Source organism: Oncorhynchus mykiss, unplaced genomic scaffold (genome assembly GCF_057628025.1).
Source record: "Oncorhynchus mykiss isolate SJ-2025 unplaced genomic scaffold, ASM5762802v1 scaffold103, whole genome shotgun sequence".
Taxonomy (NCBI): Eukaryota; Metazoa; Chordata; class Actinopteri; order Salmoniformes; family Salmonidae; genus Oncorhynchus; species Oncorhynchus mykiss.
In genome coordinates this window covers 1,527,753-1,548,792 of record NW_028322102.1, presented here as the reverse complement: position 1 = coordinate 1,548,792, position 21,040 = coordinate 1,527,753, and the positions used below count along the sequence as shown (strand labels likewise).

General features: G+C 44.9%; 3 protein-coding genes across 6 annotated transcripts in view; 2 read left to right on the top strand and 1 right to left on the bottom strand.

Moving 5' to 3' along the window:
• The window catches only part of LOC110513667 (dedicator of cytokinesis protein 1), a 636,864-nt gene that overhangs the window by 281,404 nt on the left and 334,420 nt on the right, over nucleotides 1-21,040 (top strand). The gene's annotated exons all lie outside the window — the stretch shown is intronic.
• The window catches only part of LOC110501964 (inhibitory synaptic factor 2A-like), an 83,286-nt gene that overhangs the window by 6,365 nt on the left and 55,881 nt on the right, over nucleotides 1-21,040 (bottom strand). Inside the window, exon 5 of the mRNA XM_090228881.1 lies at nucleotides 19,834-19,905. Coding sequence (XP_090085007.1) covers nucleotides 19,834-19,905 — 72 coding nt within the window. The remainder of the gene's footprint in view (nucleotides 1-19,833; nucleotides 19,906-21,040) is intronic.
• LOC149970056 (uncharacterized) lies at nucleotides 6,031-11,631 on the top strand. Its single transcript, XM_090228878.1, has one exon. The coding sequence runs from the start codon at nucleotides 6,347-6,349 to the stop codon at nucleotides 7,262-7,264; it is 918 nt and encodes a 305-aa protein (XP_090085004.1). The 5' UTR covers nucleotides 6,031-6,346; the 3' UTR covers nucleotides 7,265-11,631.

The following is a 21,040-nucleotide window of genomic DNA, read 5'->3' as shown; positions in this document are numbered from 1 at the left end:
AATACAGAGAGAGAAACAGTCAGATCTACACTGTAACACAGAGAAAAACAGCCATAAATATATTCTGATCTACACTGTGATACAGAGAGAGAAACAGTCAGATCTACACTGTAACACAGAGAGAAACAGCCATAAATATATTCTGATCTACACTGCGAAACAGAGAGAGAAACAGTCAGATCTCCACTGTAACACAGAGAGAAACAGCCATAAATATATTCTGATCTACACTGCAATACAGAGAGAGAAACAGTCAGATCTACACTGTAACACAGAGAGAAACAGCCATAAATATATTCTGATCTCCACTGCAACACAGAGAGAAACAGCCATAAATATATTCTGATCTACACTGTAACACAGAGAGAAACAGCCATGAATATATTCTGATCTACACTGTAACACAGAGAGAAACAGCCATAAATATATTCTGATCTCCACTCCAACACAGAGAGAAACAGCCATAAATATATTCTGATCTACACACCAACAGAGAGAGAAACAGCCATAAATATATTCTGATCTACACACCAACAGAGAGAGAAACAGCCATAAATATATTCTGATCTACACTGTAACACAGAGAGAAACAGCCATAAATATATTCTGATCTCCACTGTAACACAGAGAGAAACAGCCATAAATATATTCTGATCTACACACCAACAGAGAGAGAAACAGCCATAAATATATTCTGATCTACACACCAACAGAGAGAGAAACAGCCATAAATATATTCTGATCTACACTCCAACAGAGAGAGAAACAGCCATAAATATATTCTGATCTACACACCAACAGAGAGAGAAACAGCCATAAATATATTCTGATCTACACACCAACAGAGAGAGAAACAGCCATAAATATATTCTGATCTACACTGTAACACAGAGAGAAACAGCCATAAATATATTCTGATCTACACTGTAACACAGAGAGAAACAGCCATAAATATATTCTGATCTCCACTCCAACACAGAGAGAAACAGCCATAAATATATTCTGATCTACACACCAACAGAGAGAGAAACAGCCATAAATATATTCTGATCTACACACCAACAGAGAGAGAAACAGCCATAAATATATTCTGATCTACACACCAACAGAGAGAGAAACAGCCATAAATATATTCTGATCTACACACCAACCGAGAGAGAAACAGCCATAAATATATTCTGATCTACACACCAACAGAGAGAGAAACAGCCATAAATATATTCTGATCTACACACCAACAGAGAGAGAAACAGCCATAAATATATTCTGATCTCCACTGTAACACAGAGAGAAACAGCCATAAATATATTCTGATCTACACACCAACAGAGAGAGAAACAGCCATAAATATATTCTGATCTACACACCAACAGAGAGAGAAACAGCCATAAATATATTCTGATCTACACACCAACAGAGAGAGAAACAGCCATAAATATATTCTGATCTACACTGCAACACAGAGAGAAACAGCCATAAATATATTCTGATCTACACACCAACAGAGAGAGAAACAGCCATAAATATATTCTGATCTCCACTGTAACACAGAGAGAAACAGTCATAAATATATTCTGATGTACACTGCAACAGAGAGAGAAACAGCCATAAATATATTCTGATGTACACTGTAACACAGAGAGAAACAGCCATAAATATATTCTGATGTACACTGTAACACAGAGAGAAACAGCCATAAATATATTCTGATGTACACTGCAACAGAGAGAGAAACAGCCATAAATATATTCTGATGTACACTGCAACAGAGAGAGAAACAGCCATAAATATATTCTGATGTACACTGTAACACAGAGAGAAACAGCCATAAATATATTCTGATCTCCACTGCAACACAGAGAGAAACAGTCATAAATATATTCTGATCTACACACCAACACAGAGAGAAACAGCCATAAATATATTCTGATCTACACACCACCATAACAGTAGGTTTGGATACTTCCATTTCAGCAATGCATCAAAACCACTAGAAAGTCACTTCAACCAAACTACAGTAGAGACTTCAGCCTGCATACTGGAACGTGAGCAGCATCCACACATTCACTTCAGATGGAAACGCTGCAGCGACCTGCTCACTCAGCACACTGACTCATGTTTTCTCATAATGTATTCTCTCTGAGAGGGGCTGTTTAAAAAACACTAGTGAAAGAGTCATGTCGGGGGAGGGGGTCTGGATTTATCTGGTTTAGAACAGGAGTCACGGTAGTGGAATCTCCCTCTAGCCAATTACTGATGAGATGTGTCACAAATGGGATCCTGTTCCACCCTACGGGCCCTGGTGAAAGTAGTGCACTACATAGGGAATAGAACCCATAGGTCCCTGCCACATCTCAATAGAATGTTAGCATTAGGGCCACATCTCAGTAGAACGTTAGCATTAGGGCCACATCTCAATAGAACGTTAGCATTAGGGCCACATCTCAGTAGAACGTTAGCATTAGGGCCACATCTCAGTAGAACGTTAGCATTAGGGCCACATCTCAGTAGAACGTTAGCATTAGGGCCACATCTCAGTAGAACGTTAGCATTAGGGCCACATCTCAATAGAACTTTAGCATTAGGGCCACATCTCAGTAGAACGTTAGCATTAGGGCCACATCTCAGTAGAACGTTAGCATTAGGGCCACATCTCAATAGAACGTTAGCATTAGGGCCACATCTCAATAGAATGTTAGCATTAGGGCCACATCTCAGTAGAACGTTAGCATTAGGGCCACATCTCAGTAGAACGTTAGCATTAGGGCCACATCTCAGTAGAACATTAGCATTAGGGCCACATCTCAATAGAACGTTAGCATTAGGGCCACATTTCAATAGAATGTTAGCATTAAGGCCACATCTCAATAGAATGTTAGCATTAGGGCCACATCTCAGTAGAACGTTAGCATTAGGGCCACATCTCAATAGAACGTTAGCATTAGGGCCACATTTCAATATAACTTTAGCATTAGGGCCACATCTCAATGAAACTTTAGCATTAGGGCCACATCTCAATAGAACGTTAGCATTAGGGCCACATCGCAGTAGAACGTTAGCATTAGGGCCACATCTCAGTAGAACGTTAGCATTAGGGCCACATCTCAGTAGAACGTTAGCATTAGGGCCACATCTCAGTAGAACGTTAGCATTAGGGCCACATCTCAATAGAACGTTAGCATTAGGGCCACATTTCAATAGAATGTTAGCATTAGGGCCACATCTCAATAGAATGTTAGCATTAGGGTCACATCTCAGTAGAACGTTAGCATTAGGGCCACATCTCAATAGAACGTCAGCATTAGGGCCACATTTCAATAGAACTTTAGCATTAGGGCCACATCTCAATAGAACGTTAGCATTAGGGCCACATCGCAGTAGAACGTTAGCATTAGGGCCACATCTCAGTAGAACGTTAGCATTAGGGCCACATCTCAGTAGAACGTTAGCATTAGGGCCACATCTCAATAGAACGTTAGCATTAGGGCCACATTTCAATAGAACTTTAGCATTAGGGCCACATCTCAATGAAACTTTAGCATTAGGGCCACATCTCAATAAAAAAGTGCCCTAATTGTCCTCAGGCAACGTCCTGATGTCCTAAGTGGCTGAAATATACAGCGTTTAGCATCTGGCACGGACAGAACGGAACACACGAGTGTTTCTGACGCTCAAGTGAGGTGTTTGGCAGCGTGGCTGTTATTGGACCCTCAGCACTTCTGTGGCGTTAGTTGACTCGGGCCTTTATAAGGAGTAGGCGTTGTGCAGAGAGCAGCACTGCTATTAGTGAATTAATCATTCTGTATAGAGCCTTGTAATTATGCTCTAATTTACACAGCCCTAGTTGTGTCTGTCTGTCTCTGTCTGTGTGCATGTATGTGCGCGCGGCCGAGGGAGATTGAAGCCTGAAGAGGGAAAACATCTCCGATATTCTAGATGATGAGGGATGAGGACACTTCATTACTCTATTGGCCTCAGTGCACTGCACTACTGTTAAACTGTAGACCTGTGAGTTACTGTACAGTGCTCTACACTACTGTTAAACTGCAGACCTGTGAGTTACTGTACAGTGCACTGCAGACCTGTGAGTTACTGTACAGTGCACTATACTTTTGTTACACTGCAGACCTGTGAGTTACTGTACAGTGCACTACACTACTGTTACACTGCAGACCTGTGAGTTAATGTACAGTGCACTACATGACTGTTACACTGCAGACCTGTGAGTTACTGTACAGTGCACTACACTACTGGTACACTGCAGACCTGTGAGTTACTGTACAGTGCACTACATGACTGTTACACTGCAGACCTGTGAGTTAATGTACAGTGCACTACATGACTGTTACACTGCAGACCTGTGAGTTACTGTACAGTGCACTATACTTTTGTTACACTGCAGACCTGTGAGTTACTGTACAGTGCACTACACTACTGTTACACTGCAGACCTGTGAGTTAATGTACAGTGCACTACATGACTGTTACACTGCAGACCTGTGAGTTACTGTACAGTGCACTACACTACTGGTACACTGCAGACCTGTGAGTTACTGTACAGTGCACTACATGACTGTTACACTGCAGACCTGTGAGTTAATGTACAGTGCACTACATGACTGTTACACTGCAGACCTGTGAGTTACTGTACAGTGCACTACACTACTGGTACACTGCAGACCTGTGAGTTACTGTACAGTGCACTACACTACTGTTACACTGCAGACCTGTGAGTTACTGTACAGTGCACTACACTACTGTTACACTGCAGACCTGTGAGTTACTGTACAGTGCACTACACCACTGTTACACTGCAGACCTGTGAGTTACTGTACAGTGCACTACACTACTGTTACACTGCAGACCTGTGTGCTACTGTACAGTGCACTGCAGACCTGTGAGTTACTGTACAGTGATCTACACTACTGTTACACTGCATACCTGTGAGTTACTGTACAGTGCTCTACACTACTGTTACACTGTAGACCTGTGAGTTACCGTACAGTGCACTGCAGACCTGTGCGTTACTGTACAGTGCACTGCAGACCTGTGCGTTACTGTACAGTGCACTGCAGACCTGTGAGTTACTGTACAGTGCACTATACTACTGTTACACTGCAGACCTGTGAGTTTCGGTTACTAGACCGGTTACTAGACCAACGCTCTAACCACTAGGCTACCCTGCCGCCCCGTGACAATAGTGATCAGCTATCTCTCAACGTGTAGAAGACTGCTTTATGGCCGTTGTCACAGGGAAACAGAGATCTATTCTGATTTATCCCAACACCTCCAGACAACGTATTGTATCTCTCACTTCTATCACTTGGACTTTCCTGGTTGTCTTTTTAGTATCTTTTAGATGTTTTCTCCCTCACTTTCCCCCGTGTCCCAACAGCCCAGCTGAGGACCGTGACACCTTCCTGTCAGAGGTTAAAGGTGACCTCACAACCACCTTGAGGTGACTATTACTGCAGCCTCTGTATTAAACCTGTCATCATCTTTAATACATAGATCCTGTATGCATGTCCTGCATGTGGTCCGTTCCATTATAATGGTCTCCGTTGTAGTTCCAGACCCCAGCTCTCTCTCGAGTCCCCCCAGCTCTCTCCCGAGTCCCCCCAGCTCTCTCCCGAGTCCCCCTGCTCTCTCTCTCTCCTGCTACAGTATCAGTGTTTAGTTGTTGTTCCCTGACACACACACGCACACAGACACGCACACTGTCACTCCCACACACACTGTTATCATTATCAGCCTTGCCAGTCCATCAGAATGAAAAAATCGCACAAAAGAAGTGAAGAGAATCATCCTTTTTAGGGGAATTGAGAGCTGGGAAACATACGGTCTCTCCACCCCGTAAAACCAATTTCAGGCTCAGACTCATTAGCAAAGGGACACAGTGAAAAGATAATCATCTCTTTGAAAAATATTCTGAAGGACTTTAATGAAAGATTCATTATTCTCTCTCTCTGTTCTCTCCATTCTGCCCAGGGAGCACAGGCACGCAGTTAGCCTCCCTCCCTCCCTCCCTCCCTCCCTCCCTCCCTCGCTCGCTCTCTGTCCTGGCTACGTGTCCCCCCTCTTCCCTGTCTCCCTTCCTTCCATCCATCGGTCCTACACCCAAGTATTACTTCCGTATCTATAGCAACCGGCTCTCACCACAGTCAAAACTCCTGCTGCTATCTATTACTGTACTCTGGAAAGCATCATTAAACTACTACAACTTCTCTATCTCTCTCTCTCTCTGAATCTCTCTCCGTCTCTCTGTCTCTCTGAATCTCTCTCTGTCTCTCTCTCTCTAAAGAGGTTAAATGATGACACATTACTGTTTATTTTTTACCTTCTGATTAATGACAGGGCTTCTGTCTGAAGTAACAGGGCTTCTGTCTGAAGTAACGGGGCTTCTGTCTGAAGTAACGGGGCTTCTGTCTGAAGTAACGGGGCTTCTGTCTGAAGTAACAGGGCTTCTGTCTGAAGTAACAGGGCTTCTGTCTGTAGTAACGGGGCTTCTGTCTGAAGTAACAGGGCTTCTGTCTGAAGTAATGGGGCTTCTGTCTGAAGTAACAGGGCCTCTGTCTGAAGTAACGGGGCCTCTGTCTGAAGTAACAGGGCTTCTGTCTGAAGTAACAGGGCTTATGTCTGAAGTAACAGGGCCTCTGTCTGAAGTAACGGGTCTTCAGTCTGAAGTAACGGGGCTTCTGTCTGAAGTAACGGGGCTTATGTCTGAAGTAACAGGGCCTCTGTCTGAAGTAACGGGGCTTCTGTCTGAAGTAACGGGGCTTATGTCTGAAGTAACAGGGCTTCTGTCTGAAGTAACAGGGCCTCTGTCTGAAGTAACGGGTCTTCAGTCTGAAGTAACGGGGCTTCTATCTGAAGTAACGGGGCTTCTGTCTGAAGTAACGGGGCTTCTGTCTGAAGTAACAGGGCCTCTGTCTGAAGTAACGGGGCTTCTGTCTGAAGTAACGGGGCTTATGTCTGAAGTAACAGGGCTTCTGTCTGAAGTAACAGGGCTTCTGTCTGAAGTAACAGGGCTTCTGTCTGAAGTAACAGGGCTTCTGTCTGAAGTAACAGGGCTTCTGTCTGAAGTAACGGGACCTCTGTCTGAAGTAACGGGGCCTCTGTCTGAAGTAACGGGGCTTATGTCTGAAGTAACGGGGCTTCAGTCTGTAGTAACAGGTCTTCAGTCTGTAGTAACAGGTCTTCAGTCTTTAGTAACAGGTCTTCAGTCTGTAGTAACGGGTCTTCAGTCTGAAGTAACGGGGCTTTAGTGTGTAGTAACAGGTCTTCAGTCTGTAGTAACTAGTCTGTTCTCCCAACCAGAACATGTGTTCCTCTGATCGTCACGTCAGAGCTGATATCAACGCAGAGTGAAAACACATGAGATTACAGGGTTTCCGGACGACCAAGATACACTGGTTTAAAACGGCTGGTCTTAAAATACATGAAATGATCTTCAAATCCTCTTTCATGCCATCCTCGGTCTTTGTATGCCATTTTAACATTCTCTCTCTCTCTCAATCCCTCTCCCTCAGTCTCTATCGCTCTCTTTTTCCCTCTTTCGCTTTCTCGCTCTCACTCTCTCCCTCAATCTCTCTCTCTCTCTCGCTCTATTGCTCTCTCTCCCTCAATCGCTCTCACGCTCCCTCAATCTCTCTCGCCTCTCCCTCAATCTCTCTCGCTCTCCGTCAATCTCTCTCGCGCTCCCTATATCGCTCTCGCGCTCCCTCAATCGCTCTCCCTCAATTGCTCTCGCGTTCCCTCAATCTCTCTCGCTCTCTCTCGCTCTCTCCCTCGCTCTCTCTCGCTCTCTCCCTCTATCTATCTCGCTCTCTCCCTCTATCTCTCTCGCTCTCTCCCTCTCTCTGGGATCTGGCAGAATCTGGATCTATGGATGAAACTAAAGGCATGTCATTAGATGACACATAAAAGCCATTCACTGCAACAGCAACATGCAGTGTGTTCTGTTACATGGTGTCTTTACACTGAGTGGACAAAATATTAGGAACGCCTTCCTAATATTGAGTTGCACCCCCCTTTTCCCCTCAGGGAATGGACTCTGCAAGGTGTCTGAAGCGTTCCACAGGGACGCTGACCCATGTTGACTCCAACACTTTCCCTCAAGTTGGCTGGATGTCTTTTGGGTGGTGGACCGTTCTTGATACACACGGGAAACTGTTGAGTGTGAAAAACCCTGCAGCGTTGCAGTTCTTGACTCAAACCGGTGCGCCTGGCACCTACTACCATACCCTGTTCAAAGGCACTTAAATATTTAGTCTTGCTCATTCACGCTCTGAATGGCACACATACACAATCCATGTCTCAATTGTCTCAAGGCTTAAAAATCCTTCTTTAACCTGTCCGCTCCCCTTCATCTACACTGATTGAAGTGGATTTAACAGGTGACATCAATAAGGGATCATAGCTTTCACCTGGATTCACCTGGTCAGTCTAGGTCATGGAAACAGCAGGTGTTCCTAATGTTTTGTCTAGTCAGGGATAGTAAATTATTGCTTTTGTTCCTGGTGTATTTGATGATGGTGGTCTCTCTGTGTGTCCCAAATGGCACCAGGATAGCCTTCACAGTGCACTTCACCTCTATGGGCTCTGGTCAAAAGTAGTGCACTTCACCTCTATGGGCCCTGGTCTAAAGTAGTACACTTCACCTCTATGGGCCCTGGTCTAAAGTAGTGCACTTCACCTCTATGGGCCCTGGTCAAAAGTAGTGCACTTCACCTCTATGGGCCCTGGTCTAAAGTAGTGCACTTCACCTCTATGGGCCCTGGTCTAAAGTAGTACACTTCACCTCTATGGGCCCTGGTCAAAAGTAGTGCACTTCACCTCTATGGGCCCTGGTCTAAAAGTAGTACACTTCACCTCTATGGGCCCTGGTCAAAAAGTAGTGCACTTCACCTCTATGGGCCCTGGTCAAAAAGTAGTGCACTGCATCGAGGGTCTATGGTGCCATTTCTTGTGAGGGTACAGAGAAGGGTTGGCTCCGCGGTGAAGTTCATTAACGTGATGTATGGCCTTGTGTTCCTGGCAGGAAGTAATAAACACTGAAACTACACTGAACAATAGACTCAACGTCCCATCATTTCAAAGAGTTGTCCAGTTCCTGTACAGGAAATGAGTGAATTTAAATCAGTAAATCAGGTCCTAATCTATGGATTTCACATGACTGGGAATACAGTTGGTCACAGACACCTTTCGAAAAACAATATGGGGGGGTGGGTGGGTCAGAGAACCAGTCAGTATCTGGTGTGACCATCGTTTGCCTCATGCAGCGCGACACATCTCCTTCACATAGAGTTGATCAGGCTGTTGATTGTGGCCTGTGGAATGCTGTTGTCCCACTCCTCTTCAAAGGCTTCACGAAGTTGCTGGATATTGGCGGGAACTGGAGGAGCAGGCTGTCGTACACGTCGATCCAGAGCATCCCAAACATGCTCAATGGGGTGACATGGTCTGGTGAGTGTGCAGGCCATGGAAGAACTGGGACGTTTTCAGCTTCCAGGAATTGTGTATGAAAGGCACGACAATGGGCCTCAGGATCTCATCACGGTATCTCTGTGTATTCAAACTGACATCGATAAAATGCAATTGTGTCCCCACCTCCACCATGGGGCTCTCTGTTCATAACCCCACCTCCACCATGGGGCTCTCTGTTCATAACCCCACCTCCACCATGGGGCTCTCTGTTCATAACCCCACCTCCACCATGGGGCTCTCTGTTCATAACCCCACCTCCACCATGGGGCTCTCTGTTCATAACCCCACCTCCACCATGGGGCTCTCTGTTCATAACCCCACCTCCACCATGGGGCTCTCTGTTCATAACCCCACCTCCACCATGGGGCTCTCTGTTCATAACCCCACCTCCACCATGGGGCTGGCTCTCTGTTCATAATCCCACCTCCACCATGGGGCTCTCTGTTCATAACCCCACCTCCACTATGGTCCACTGCTTTCCCACATGACGCCATACACAGAAGAATGAGGGATTCATCCTCCCATACTGCCTGCCCTTCTTGTCCGCTTAAACACACACACACACACACACACACACACACACACACACACACACACACACACACACATGCTTTCTCTTCTCCATGGACTTTACAGTGTCCCAAAACATTTTGGAATTAGTGCTACAGGATGCAAATTTCTGTTTGAAAAAGCTAGCCTTAGCTTTCCTAACTGACTGTGCATATTGGTTCCTGACTTCCCTGAAAAGTTGCATATCGCGGGGGCTATTCGATTCTAATGTGACTATGATGAGGTGTGGGCGTTACCCAGACATACAGAAACACTCACATTACCCAGACAGACGGTGGAAGGATATTGATATTCCATGATGTACTGTTTGTTCCATCTCATCCACAGCTCCTATATATCCCAGGGACATGGTTTTCATGGAGATCTATTTTAATTAGATTGTGTTTTAATCCCTTATCCGTGTCAATGGGGACTGCTAGGTTTCATTGTCAATGTTCCCATCCTCTGAATGCACCATGACTGGTCCAAATGGGACCCAATATGGTTCTGGTCTAAAATAGTGAACCATGACTGGCCCAAACTGGTTCGATATGGTTCTGGTCTAAAATAGTGAACCATGACTGGCCCAAATGGGTCCAATATGGTTCTGGTCTAAAGTAGGTTCACTACTTTATGGGACCGATATGGTTCTAGTCTAAACTGGTGCGTTATATCGGGATTCATTTTGTAACCTTTATTTTGACAGGGGGTCAATGCATTCTCTCTTCCAGATGAGCCCTGTGTAGTGGGGTCAATGTTTTCTCTCTTCCAGATGAGCCCTGTGTAGTGGGGTCAATGTTTTCTCTCTTCCAGATGAGCCCTGTGTAGTGGGGTCAATGCTTTCTCTCTTCCAGATGAGCCCTGTGTAGTGGGGTCAATGCATTCTCTCTTCCAGATGAGCCCTGTGTAGTGGGGTCAATGCTTTCTCTCTTCCAGATGAGCCCTGTGTAGTGGGGTCAATGCTTTCTCTCTTCCAGATGAGCCCTGTGTAGTGGGGTCAATGCCTTCTCTTTTCCAGATGAGCCCTGTGTCTCTACAGTAGACACTAGACTAGAGGAGCTGGTATGATACTATACTGTGTGTTGTGGTCTCTACAGTAGACACTAGACTAGAGGAGCTGGTATGATACTATACTGTGTGTTGGGGTCTCTACAGTAGACTAGACTAGAGCTGGTATGATACTATACTGTGTGTTGTGGTCTCTACAGTAGACACTAGACTAGAGGAGCTGGTATGATACTATACTGTGTGTTGTGGTCTCTACAGTAGACACTAGACTAGAGGAGCTGGTATGACACTATACTGTGTGTTGTGGTCTCTACAGTAGACACTAGGCTAGAGGAGCTGGTATGATACTATACTGTGTGTTGTGGTCTCTACAGTAGACACTAGACTAGAGGAGCTGGAATGATACTATACTGTGTGTTGTGGTCTCTACAGTAGACACTAGACTAGAGGAGCTGGTATGATACTAAACTGTGTGTTGTGGTCTCTACAGTAGACACTAGACTAGAGGGGCTGGTATGATACTATACTGTGTGTTGTGGTCTCTACAGTAGACACTAGACTAGAGGAGCTGGTATGATACTATACTGTGTGTTGTGGTCTACAGTAGACACTAGACTAGAGGAGCTGGTATGATACTATACTGTGTGTTGTGGTCTCTACAGTAGACACTAGACTAGAGGAGCTGGTATGATACTGTACTGTGTGTTGTGGTCTCTACAGTAGACACTAGACTAGAGGAGCTGGTATGACGCTATACTGTGTGTTGTGGTCTCTACAGTAGACACTAGGCTAGAGGAGCTGGTATGATACTATACTGTGTGTTGTGGTCTCTACAGTAGACACTAGACTAGAGGAGCTGGTATGATACTATACTGTGTGTTGTGGTCTCTACAGTAGACACTAGACTAGAGGAGCTGGTATGACGCTATACTGTGTGTTGTGGTCTCTACAGTAGACTAGACTAGAGGAGCTGGTATGATACTATACTGTGTGTTGTGGTCTCTACAGTAGACTAGACTAGAGCTGGAATGATACTATACTGTGTGTTGTGGTCTCTACAGTAGACACTAGACTAGAGGAGCTGGTATGATACTATACTGTGTGTTGTGGTCTCTACAGTAGACACTAGACTAGAGGAGCTGGTATGATACTATACTGTGTGTTGTGGTCTCTACAGTAGACACTAGACTAGAGGAGCTGGTATGATACTATACTGTGTGTTGTGGTTTCTACAGTAGACACTAGACTAGAGGAGCTGGAATGATACTATACTGTGTGTTGTGGTCTCTACAGTAGACACTAGACTAGAGGAGCTGGAATGATACTATACTGTGTGTTGTGGTTTCTACAGTAGACACTAGACTAGAGGAGCTGGTATGATACTATACTGTGTGTTGGGGTCTCTACAGTAGACACTAGACTAGAGGAGCTGGTATGATACTATACTGTGTGTTGTGGTCTCTACAGTAGACACTAGACTAGAGGAGCTGGTATGATACTATACTGTGTGTTGTGGTCTCTACAGTAGACACTAGACTAGAGGAGCTGGTATGATACTATACTGTGTGTTGTGGTCTCTACAGTAGACACTAGACTAGAGGAGCTGGTATGATACTATACTGTGTGTTGTGGTCTCTACAGTAGACACTAGACTAGAGGAGCTGGTATGATACTATACTGTGTGTTGGGGTCTCTACAGTAGACTAGACTAGAGCTGGTATGATACTATACTGTGTGTTGTGGTCTCTACAGTAGACACTAGACTAGAGGAGCTGGTATGACACTATACTGTGTGTTGTGGTCTCTACAGTAGACACTAGACTAGAGGAGCTGGTATGATACTATACTGTGTGTTGTGGTCTCTACAGTAGACACTAGGCTAGAGGAGCTGGTATGATACTATACTGTGTGTTGTGGTCTCTACAGTAGACACTAGACTAGAGGAGCTGGTATGACACTATACTGTGTGTTGTGGTCTCTACAGTAGACACTAGACTAGAGCTGGTATGATACTATACTGTGTGTTGTGGTCTCTACAGTAGACACTAGACTAGAGGAGCTGGTATGACACTATACTGTGTGTTGTGGTCTCTACAGTAGACACTAGACTAGAGGAGCTGGTATGATACTATACTGTGTTTTGTGGTCTCTACAGTAGACACTAGACTAGAGGAGCTGGTATGACACTATACTGTGTGTTGTGGTCTCTACAGTAGACACTAGACTAGAGGAGCTGGTATGATACTATACTGTGTGTTGTGGTCTCTACAGTAGACACTAGGCTAGAGGAGCTGGTATGATACTATACTGTGTGTTGTGGTCTCTACAGTAGACACTAGACTAGAGGAGCTGGTATGATACTAAACTGTGTGTTGTGGTCTTTACAGTAGACTAGACTAGAGCTGGTATGATACTATACTGTGTGTTGGGGTCTCTACACTAGACTAGAGGAGATGGTATGATACTATACTGTATGTTGTCTTCTCTACAGTAGACACTAGGCTAGAGGAGCTGGTATGATACTATACTGTGTGTTGTGGTCTCTACAGTAGACACTAGGCTAGAGGAGCTGGTATGATACTATACTGTGTGTTGTCGTCTCTACAGTAGACACTAGGCTAGAGGAGCTGGTATGATACTATACTGTGTGTTGTGGTCTCTACAGTAGACACTAGACTAGAGGAGCTGGTATGATACTATACTGTGTGTTGTGGTCTCTACAGTAGACACTAGACTAGAGGGGCTGGTATGATACTATACTGTGTGTTGTGGTCTCTACAGTAGACACTAGACTAGAGGAGCTGGTATGACACTATACTGTGTGTTGTGGTCTCTACAGTAGACACTAGACTAGAGGAGCTGGTATGACACTATACTGTGTGTTGTGGTCTCTACAGTAGACACTAGACTAGAGGAGCTGGTATGATACTATACTGTGTGTTGTGGTCTCTACAGTAGACACTAGACTAGAGGAGCTGGTATGACACTATACTGTGTGTTGTGGTCTCTACAGTAGACACTAGGCTAGAGGAGCTGGTATGATACTATACTGTGTGTTGTGGTCTCTACAGTAGACACTAGACTAGAGGAGCTGGAATGATACTATACTGTGTGTTGTGGTCTCTACAGTAGACACTAGACTAGAGGAGCTGGTATGATACTAAACTGTGTGTTGTGGTCTCTACAGTAGACACTAGACTAGAGGGGCTGGTATGATACTATACTGTGTGTTGTGGTCTCTACAGTAGACACTAGACTAGAGGAGCTGGTATGATACTATACTGTGTGTTGTGGTCTACAGTAGACACTAGACTAGAGGAGCTGGTATGATACTATACTGTGTGTTGTGGTCTCTACAGTAGACACTAGACTAGAGGAGCTGGTATGATACTGTACTGTGTGTTGTGGTCTCTACAGTAGACACTAGACTAGAGGAGCTGGTATGACGCTATACTGTGTGTTGTGGTCTCTACAGTAGACACTAGGCTAGAGGAGCTGGTATGATACTATACTGTGTGTTGTGGTCTCTACAGTAGACACTAGACTAGAGGAGCTGGTATGATACTATACTGTGTGTTGTGGTCTCTACAGTAGACACTAGACTAGAGGAGCTGGTATGACGCTATACTGTGTGTTGTGGTCTCTACAGTAGACTAGACTAGAGGAGCTGGTATGACACTATACTGTGTGTTGTGGTCTCTACAGTAGACTAGACTAGAGGAGCTGGTATGATACTATACTGTGTGTTGTGGTCTCTACAGTAGACTAGACTAGAGCTGGAATGATACTATACTGTGTGTTGTGGTCTCTACAGTAGACACTAGACTAGAGGAGCTGGTATGATACTATACTGTGTGTTGTGGTCTCTACAGTAGACACTAGACTAGAGGAGCTGGAATGATACTATACTGTGTGTTGTGGTCTCTACAGTAGACACTAGACTAGAGGAGCTGGTATGATACTATACTGTGTGTTGTGGTTTCTACAGTAGACACTAGACTAGAGGAGCTGGAATGATACTATACTGTGTGTTGTGGTCTCTACAGTAGACACTAGACTAGAGGAGCTGGAATGATACTATACTGTGTGTTGTGGTTTCTACAGTAGACACTAGACTAGAGGAGCTGGTATGATACTATACTGTGTGTTGGGGTCTCTACAGTAGACACTAGACTAGAGGAGCTGGTATGATACTATACTGTGTGTTGTGGTCTCTACAGTAGACACTAGACTAGAGGAGCTGGTATGATACTATACTGTGTGTTGTGGTCTCTACAGTAGACACTAGACTAGAGGAGCTGGTATGATACTATACTGTGTGTTGTGGTCTCTACAGTAGACACTAGACTAGAGGAGCTGGTATGATACTATACTGTGTGTTGTGGTCTCTACAGTAGACACTAGACTAGAGGAGCTGGTATGATACTATACTGTGTGTTGGGGTCTCTACAGTAGACTAGACTAGAGCTGGTATGATACTATACTGTGTGTTGTGGTCTCTACAGTAGACACTAGACTAGAGGAGCTGGTATGACACTATACTGTGTGTTGTGGTCTCTACAGTAGACACTAGACTAGAGGAGCTGGTATGATACTATACTGTGTGTTGTGGTCTCTACAGTAGACACTAGGCTAGAGGAGCTGGTATGATACTATACTGTGTGTTGTGGTCTCTACAGTAGACACTAGACTAGAGGAGCTGGTATGACACTATACTGTGTGTTGTGGTCTCTACAGTAGACACTAGACTAGAGCTGGTATGATACTATACTGTGTGTTGTGGTCTCTACAGTAGACACTAGACTAGAGGAGCTGGTATGACACTATACTGTGTGTTGTGGTCTCTACAGTAGACACTAGACTAGAGGAGCTGGTATGATACTATACTGTGTGTTGTGGTCTCTACAGTAGACACTAGACTAGAGGAGCTGGTATGACACTATACTGTGTGTTGTGGTCTCTACAGTAGACACTAGACTAGAGGAGCTGGTATGATACTATACTGTGTGTTGTGGTCTCTACAGTAGACACTAGGCTAGAGGAGCTGGTATGATACTATACTGTGTGTTGTGGTCTCTACAGTAGACACTAGACTAGAGGAGCTGGTATGATACTAAACTGTGTGTTGTGGTCTTTACAGTAGACTAGACTAGAGCTGGTATGATACTATACTGTGTGTTGGGGTCTCTACACTAGACTAGAGGAGCTGGTATGATACTATACTGTGTGTTGTCGTCTCTACAGTAGACACTAGACTAGAGGGGCTGGTATGATACTATACTGTGTGTTGTGGTCTCTACAGTAGACACTAGACTAGAGGAGCTGGTATGACACTATACTGTGTGTTGTGGTCTCTACAGTAGACACTAGACTAGAGGAGCTGGTATGACACTATACTGTGTGTTGTGGTCTCTACAGTAGACACTAGACTAGAGGAGCTGGTATGATACTATACTGTGTGTTGTGGTCTCTACAGTAGACACTAGACTAGAGGAGCTGGTATGATACTATACTGTGTGTTGTGGTCTCTACAGTAGACACTAGACTAGAGGAGCTGGTATGATACTATACTGTGTGTTGGGGTCTCTACAGTAGACTAGACTAGAGCTGGTATGATACTATACTGTGTGTTGGGGTCTCTACAGTAGACTAGACTAGAGCTGGTATGATACTATACTGTGTGTTGTGGTCTCTACAGTAGACACTAGGCTAGAGGAGCTGGTATGATACTATACTGTGTGTTGTCGTCTCTACAGTAGACACTAGGCTAGAGGAGCTGGTATGATACTATACTGTGTGTTGTGGTCTCTACAGTAGACACTAGACTAGAGCTGGTATGATACTATACTGTGTGTTGTGGTCTCTACAGTAGACACTAGACTAGAGGAGCTGGTATGATACTAAACTGTGTGTTGTGGTCTCTACAGTAGACACTAGACTAGAGGAGCTGGTATGATACTATACTGTGTGTTGTGGTCTCTACAGTCGACACTAGACTAGAGGAGCTGGTATGACGCTATACTGTGTGTTGTGGTCTCTACAGTAGACTAGAGGAGCTGGTATGATACTATACTGTGTGTTGTCGTCTCTACAGTAGACACTAGGCTAGAAGAGCTGGTATGATACTATACTGTGTGTTGGGGTCTCTACACTAGACTAGAGGAGATGGTATGATACTATACTGTATGTTGTCTTCTCTACAGTAGACACTAGGCTAGAGGAGCTGGTATGATACTATACTGTGTGTTGTGGTCTCTACAGTAGACACTAGGCTAGAGGAGCTGGTATGATACTATACTGTGTGTTGTCGTCTCTACAGTAGACACTAGGCTAGAGGAGCTGGTATGATACTATACTGTGTGTTGTGGTCTCTACAGTAGACACTAGACTAGAGCTGGTATGATACTATACTGTGTGTTGGGGTCTCTACAGTAGACTAGACTAGAGCTGGTATGATACTATACTGTGTGTTGTGGTCTCTACAGTAGACTAGACTAGAGCTGGTATGATACTATACTGTGTGTTGTGGTCTCTACAGTAGACACTTGACTAGAGGAGCTGGTATGATACTATACTGTGTGTTGTGGTCTCTACAGTAGACACTAGGCTAGCTAACCTAGATTCAGCCTAGCTAACCTACCAAGTCTCTCTCTCTCTCCCAGGGGCTGGCAGGAGGTCACATGGCTTCAGCAGAAGGGGCCGACTAATTTATGACTAATCTCGTGCCTAAATCACAGCCCTGTCCCCAGGCTTCTCCTCTCACCCCAGCCCTTGTCCTTGCTCTCTCCTTGACCCAACCCTCTGCTCTACTCTCCTCTCTGTATTGTCCCAAAGCTATATTTAGGACTGTCCTCACTGCTGCCCCCCACCCCCCACCCCCTCTCTTGATAAAACCATGACTGGGCAGTTTCCTCTGTTCTCCTATCACGTTATAATCAGGATGTAGAGTCTCTGTTGAAACCACTGATGTCACCCTCCAGTCCTGTCATTTAGTCTGGTCTTACGGTTAAACAGTCCACATTACAGTTGACTACAATACCTTTCTCAGCCACACATCAAACTGAATAGAATGTAGTCCTTCCTGTAAAGACCTCTTTATATCTGACCAGTCTGATCCACTAGATGGAGAGGGTGTAGTCTGATCCACTAGATGGAGACGGTGTAGTCTGATTTAAAGGCTACTTCAGACGGTGTAGTCTGATTTAAGGATACTTCAGATGGTGTAGTCTGATTTTAAAGCCTACTTGAAATGGTGTAGTCTGATTTAAAGCCTACTTGAGATGGTGTAGTCTGATTTAAAGTCTACTTGAGATGGTGTAGTCTGATTTAAAGCCTACTTGAGACGGTCTAGTCTGATTTAAAGGGGACAGTCACTGGTCTGTGTGGGGACAGTCACCGGTCTGTGTGGGGACAGTCACCAAGTCTGTGTGGGGACAGTCACCGGTCTGTGTGGGGACAGTCACCGGTCTGTGTGGGGACAGTCACCAAGTCTGTGTGGGGACAGTCACCAAGTCTGTGTGGGGACAGTCACCAAGTCTGTGTGGGGACAGTCATCAAGTCTGTGTGGGGACAGTCATCAAGTCTGTGTTGGGACAGTCACCCTTCCCTGTCTCCTCATGAGTCGTTCAGTGCCTGTCCTGTAGACCCCTGGGGATGCTGGGTAAACAACAGACTACCAACAGACCCCCGGGGATTCTGGGTAAACAACAGACTACCAACAGACCTGTAGACCCCCGGGGATGCTGGGTAAACAACAGACTACCAACAGACCCCCGGGGATGCTGGGTAAACAACAGACTACCAACAGACCTGTAGACCCTTGGGGATGCTGGGTAAATAACAGACTACCAACAGACCTGTAGACCCCCGGGGATACTGGGTAAACATCAGACTACCAACAGACCTGTAGACCCCTGGGGATGCTGGGTAAACAACAGACTACCAACAGACCCCCGGGGATGCTGGGTAAACAACAGACTACCAACAGACCTGTAGACCCCCGGGGATGCTGGGTAAACAACAGACTACCAACAGACCTGTAGACCCCCGGGGATGCTGGGTAAACAACAGACCCCCGGGGATGCTGGGTAAACAACAGACTACCAACAGACCTGTAGACCCCCGGGATGCTGGGTAAACAACAGACTACCAACAGACCTGTAGACCCCCGGGGATGCTGGGTAAACATCAGACTACCAACAGACCTGTAGACCCCTGGGGATGCTGGGTAAATAACAGACTACCAACATACTTGCCAGTGATCTTTAAAGGTCCAGCTGGTTTTATCTCAATATCAAATCATTTCTGGGCAACAATGAAGTAGCTTACTGGGATTGTTTTCCATTAAAATGGTCACAAATAAACACAAAGAGCTTGTTAGCAAAGAGACATTTCTCAAGCAAGAATTTATCTGGAACTGTCTGGGTGTGGTCTGAGTGGGGAGGAGACAACGGAAAACTAGCTGTTATTGGCAGAGAGGTTTTTGGAACTCTTTCTTATTGGTCTATGAACTAATGTTACCAGGCAGGCCAAAACTCCTTCCCACCAAAACAGACTGACATTTCAGGTGGTCTTTTCAAACAGCTTTTACAGTATGAGGAAGTTATCATCATTTACACATGTTCTCAGGAATAGTCCAACCACAAAGTGTTGAAATATCTATAAAACACAGAACAATAATGTTTATGTCTGCATTGGGCCTTTAACACACACACACACACCACACCACACACACACATTACACACACACGCAACACCACACCACACCACACACACACGCAACACCACTTACCTGTAAATTATGCATGCGCTGTTCCGACACGTGTCACAGTTGGCCGTGTCCTGTCCGGTTCGATAGGAGAGGCTGAGGAGAGGGAGAGAGAGAGAGGGGGAGGATAGGAGAGAAAGGGGAGGAGAGGAGAGGGAGAGAAAGAGAGGAGAGAGAAGGGGAGGAGAGGAGAGAAAGGGGAAAACAGGAGAGAGGGGGGGAGGAGAGGAGAGAGGGAGAAGATAGGAGAGGGAGAGAGGAGGAGAGGAGGAAGAGAGGAGGAGGAGAGGAGGTGAATGAACAATCGCAGGTTTGTTAGCCGTTCCCTCCTCGTTTGCTCTCTGTCTCATCTGTTCTTCCTCATTAACAGAACGTGAACATGGACCTGAATAGACAGAGGTGTGTGTTCCATCCCTGATAAAGCCCTTTGTATGGATGGAGGTTCTGTCCCTTCAGCTGAGGCCTTGTCTGATCCTGGGCTGAAGTGATGGCTCGGTGTGTGTGTGTGTGTGTGTGTGTGTGTGTTTGTGTGTGTGTGTGTGTGTGTGTGTGTGCGCCCACGCTGTGGAGGTCTGAAATGTTGTCAGACAATGATTGTCATGCAAATTACTGTTGGTTTCAGGACAATTGACTGTTCATTAACACAAAGATGATTTAGCATCTCCGGGTCTTCCACTCGTTGCCTCCAAACCACCCAACCACAGAACTTAACATCTACAGTTGAAACAGGCTAATAAGTAATGTCTACACCTTCACAATAAATCCATGTAATATAGTCTACCTACACCATCACAATAAATCCATGTAATATAGTCTACACCTTCACAATAAATCCATGTAATATAGTCTACACCATCACAATAAATCCATGTAATATAGCCTACACCATCACAATAAATCCATGTAATATAGTCTACACCATCACAATAAATCCATGTAATATAGTCTACCTACACCATCACAATAAATCCATGTAATATAGTCTACACCATCACAATAAATCCATGTAATATAGTCTACACCATCACAATAAATCCATGTAATATAGTCTACACCATCACAATAAATCCATGTAATATAGTCTACACCATCACAATAAATCCATGTAATATAGTCTACCTACACCATCACAATAAATCCATGTAATATAGTCTACACCATCACAATAAATCCATGTAATATAGTCTACACCATCACAATAAATCCATGTAATATAGTCTACACCATCACA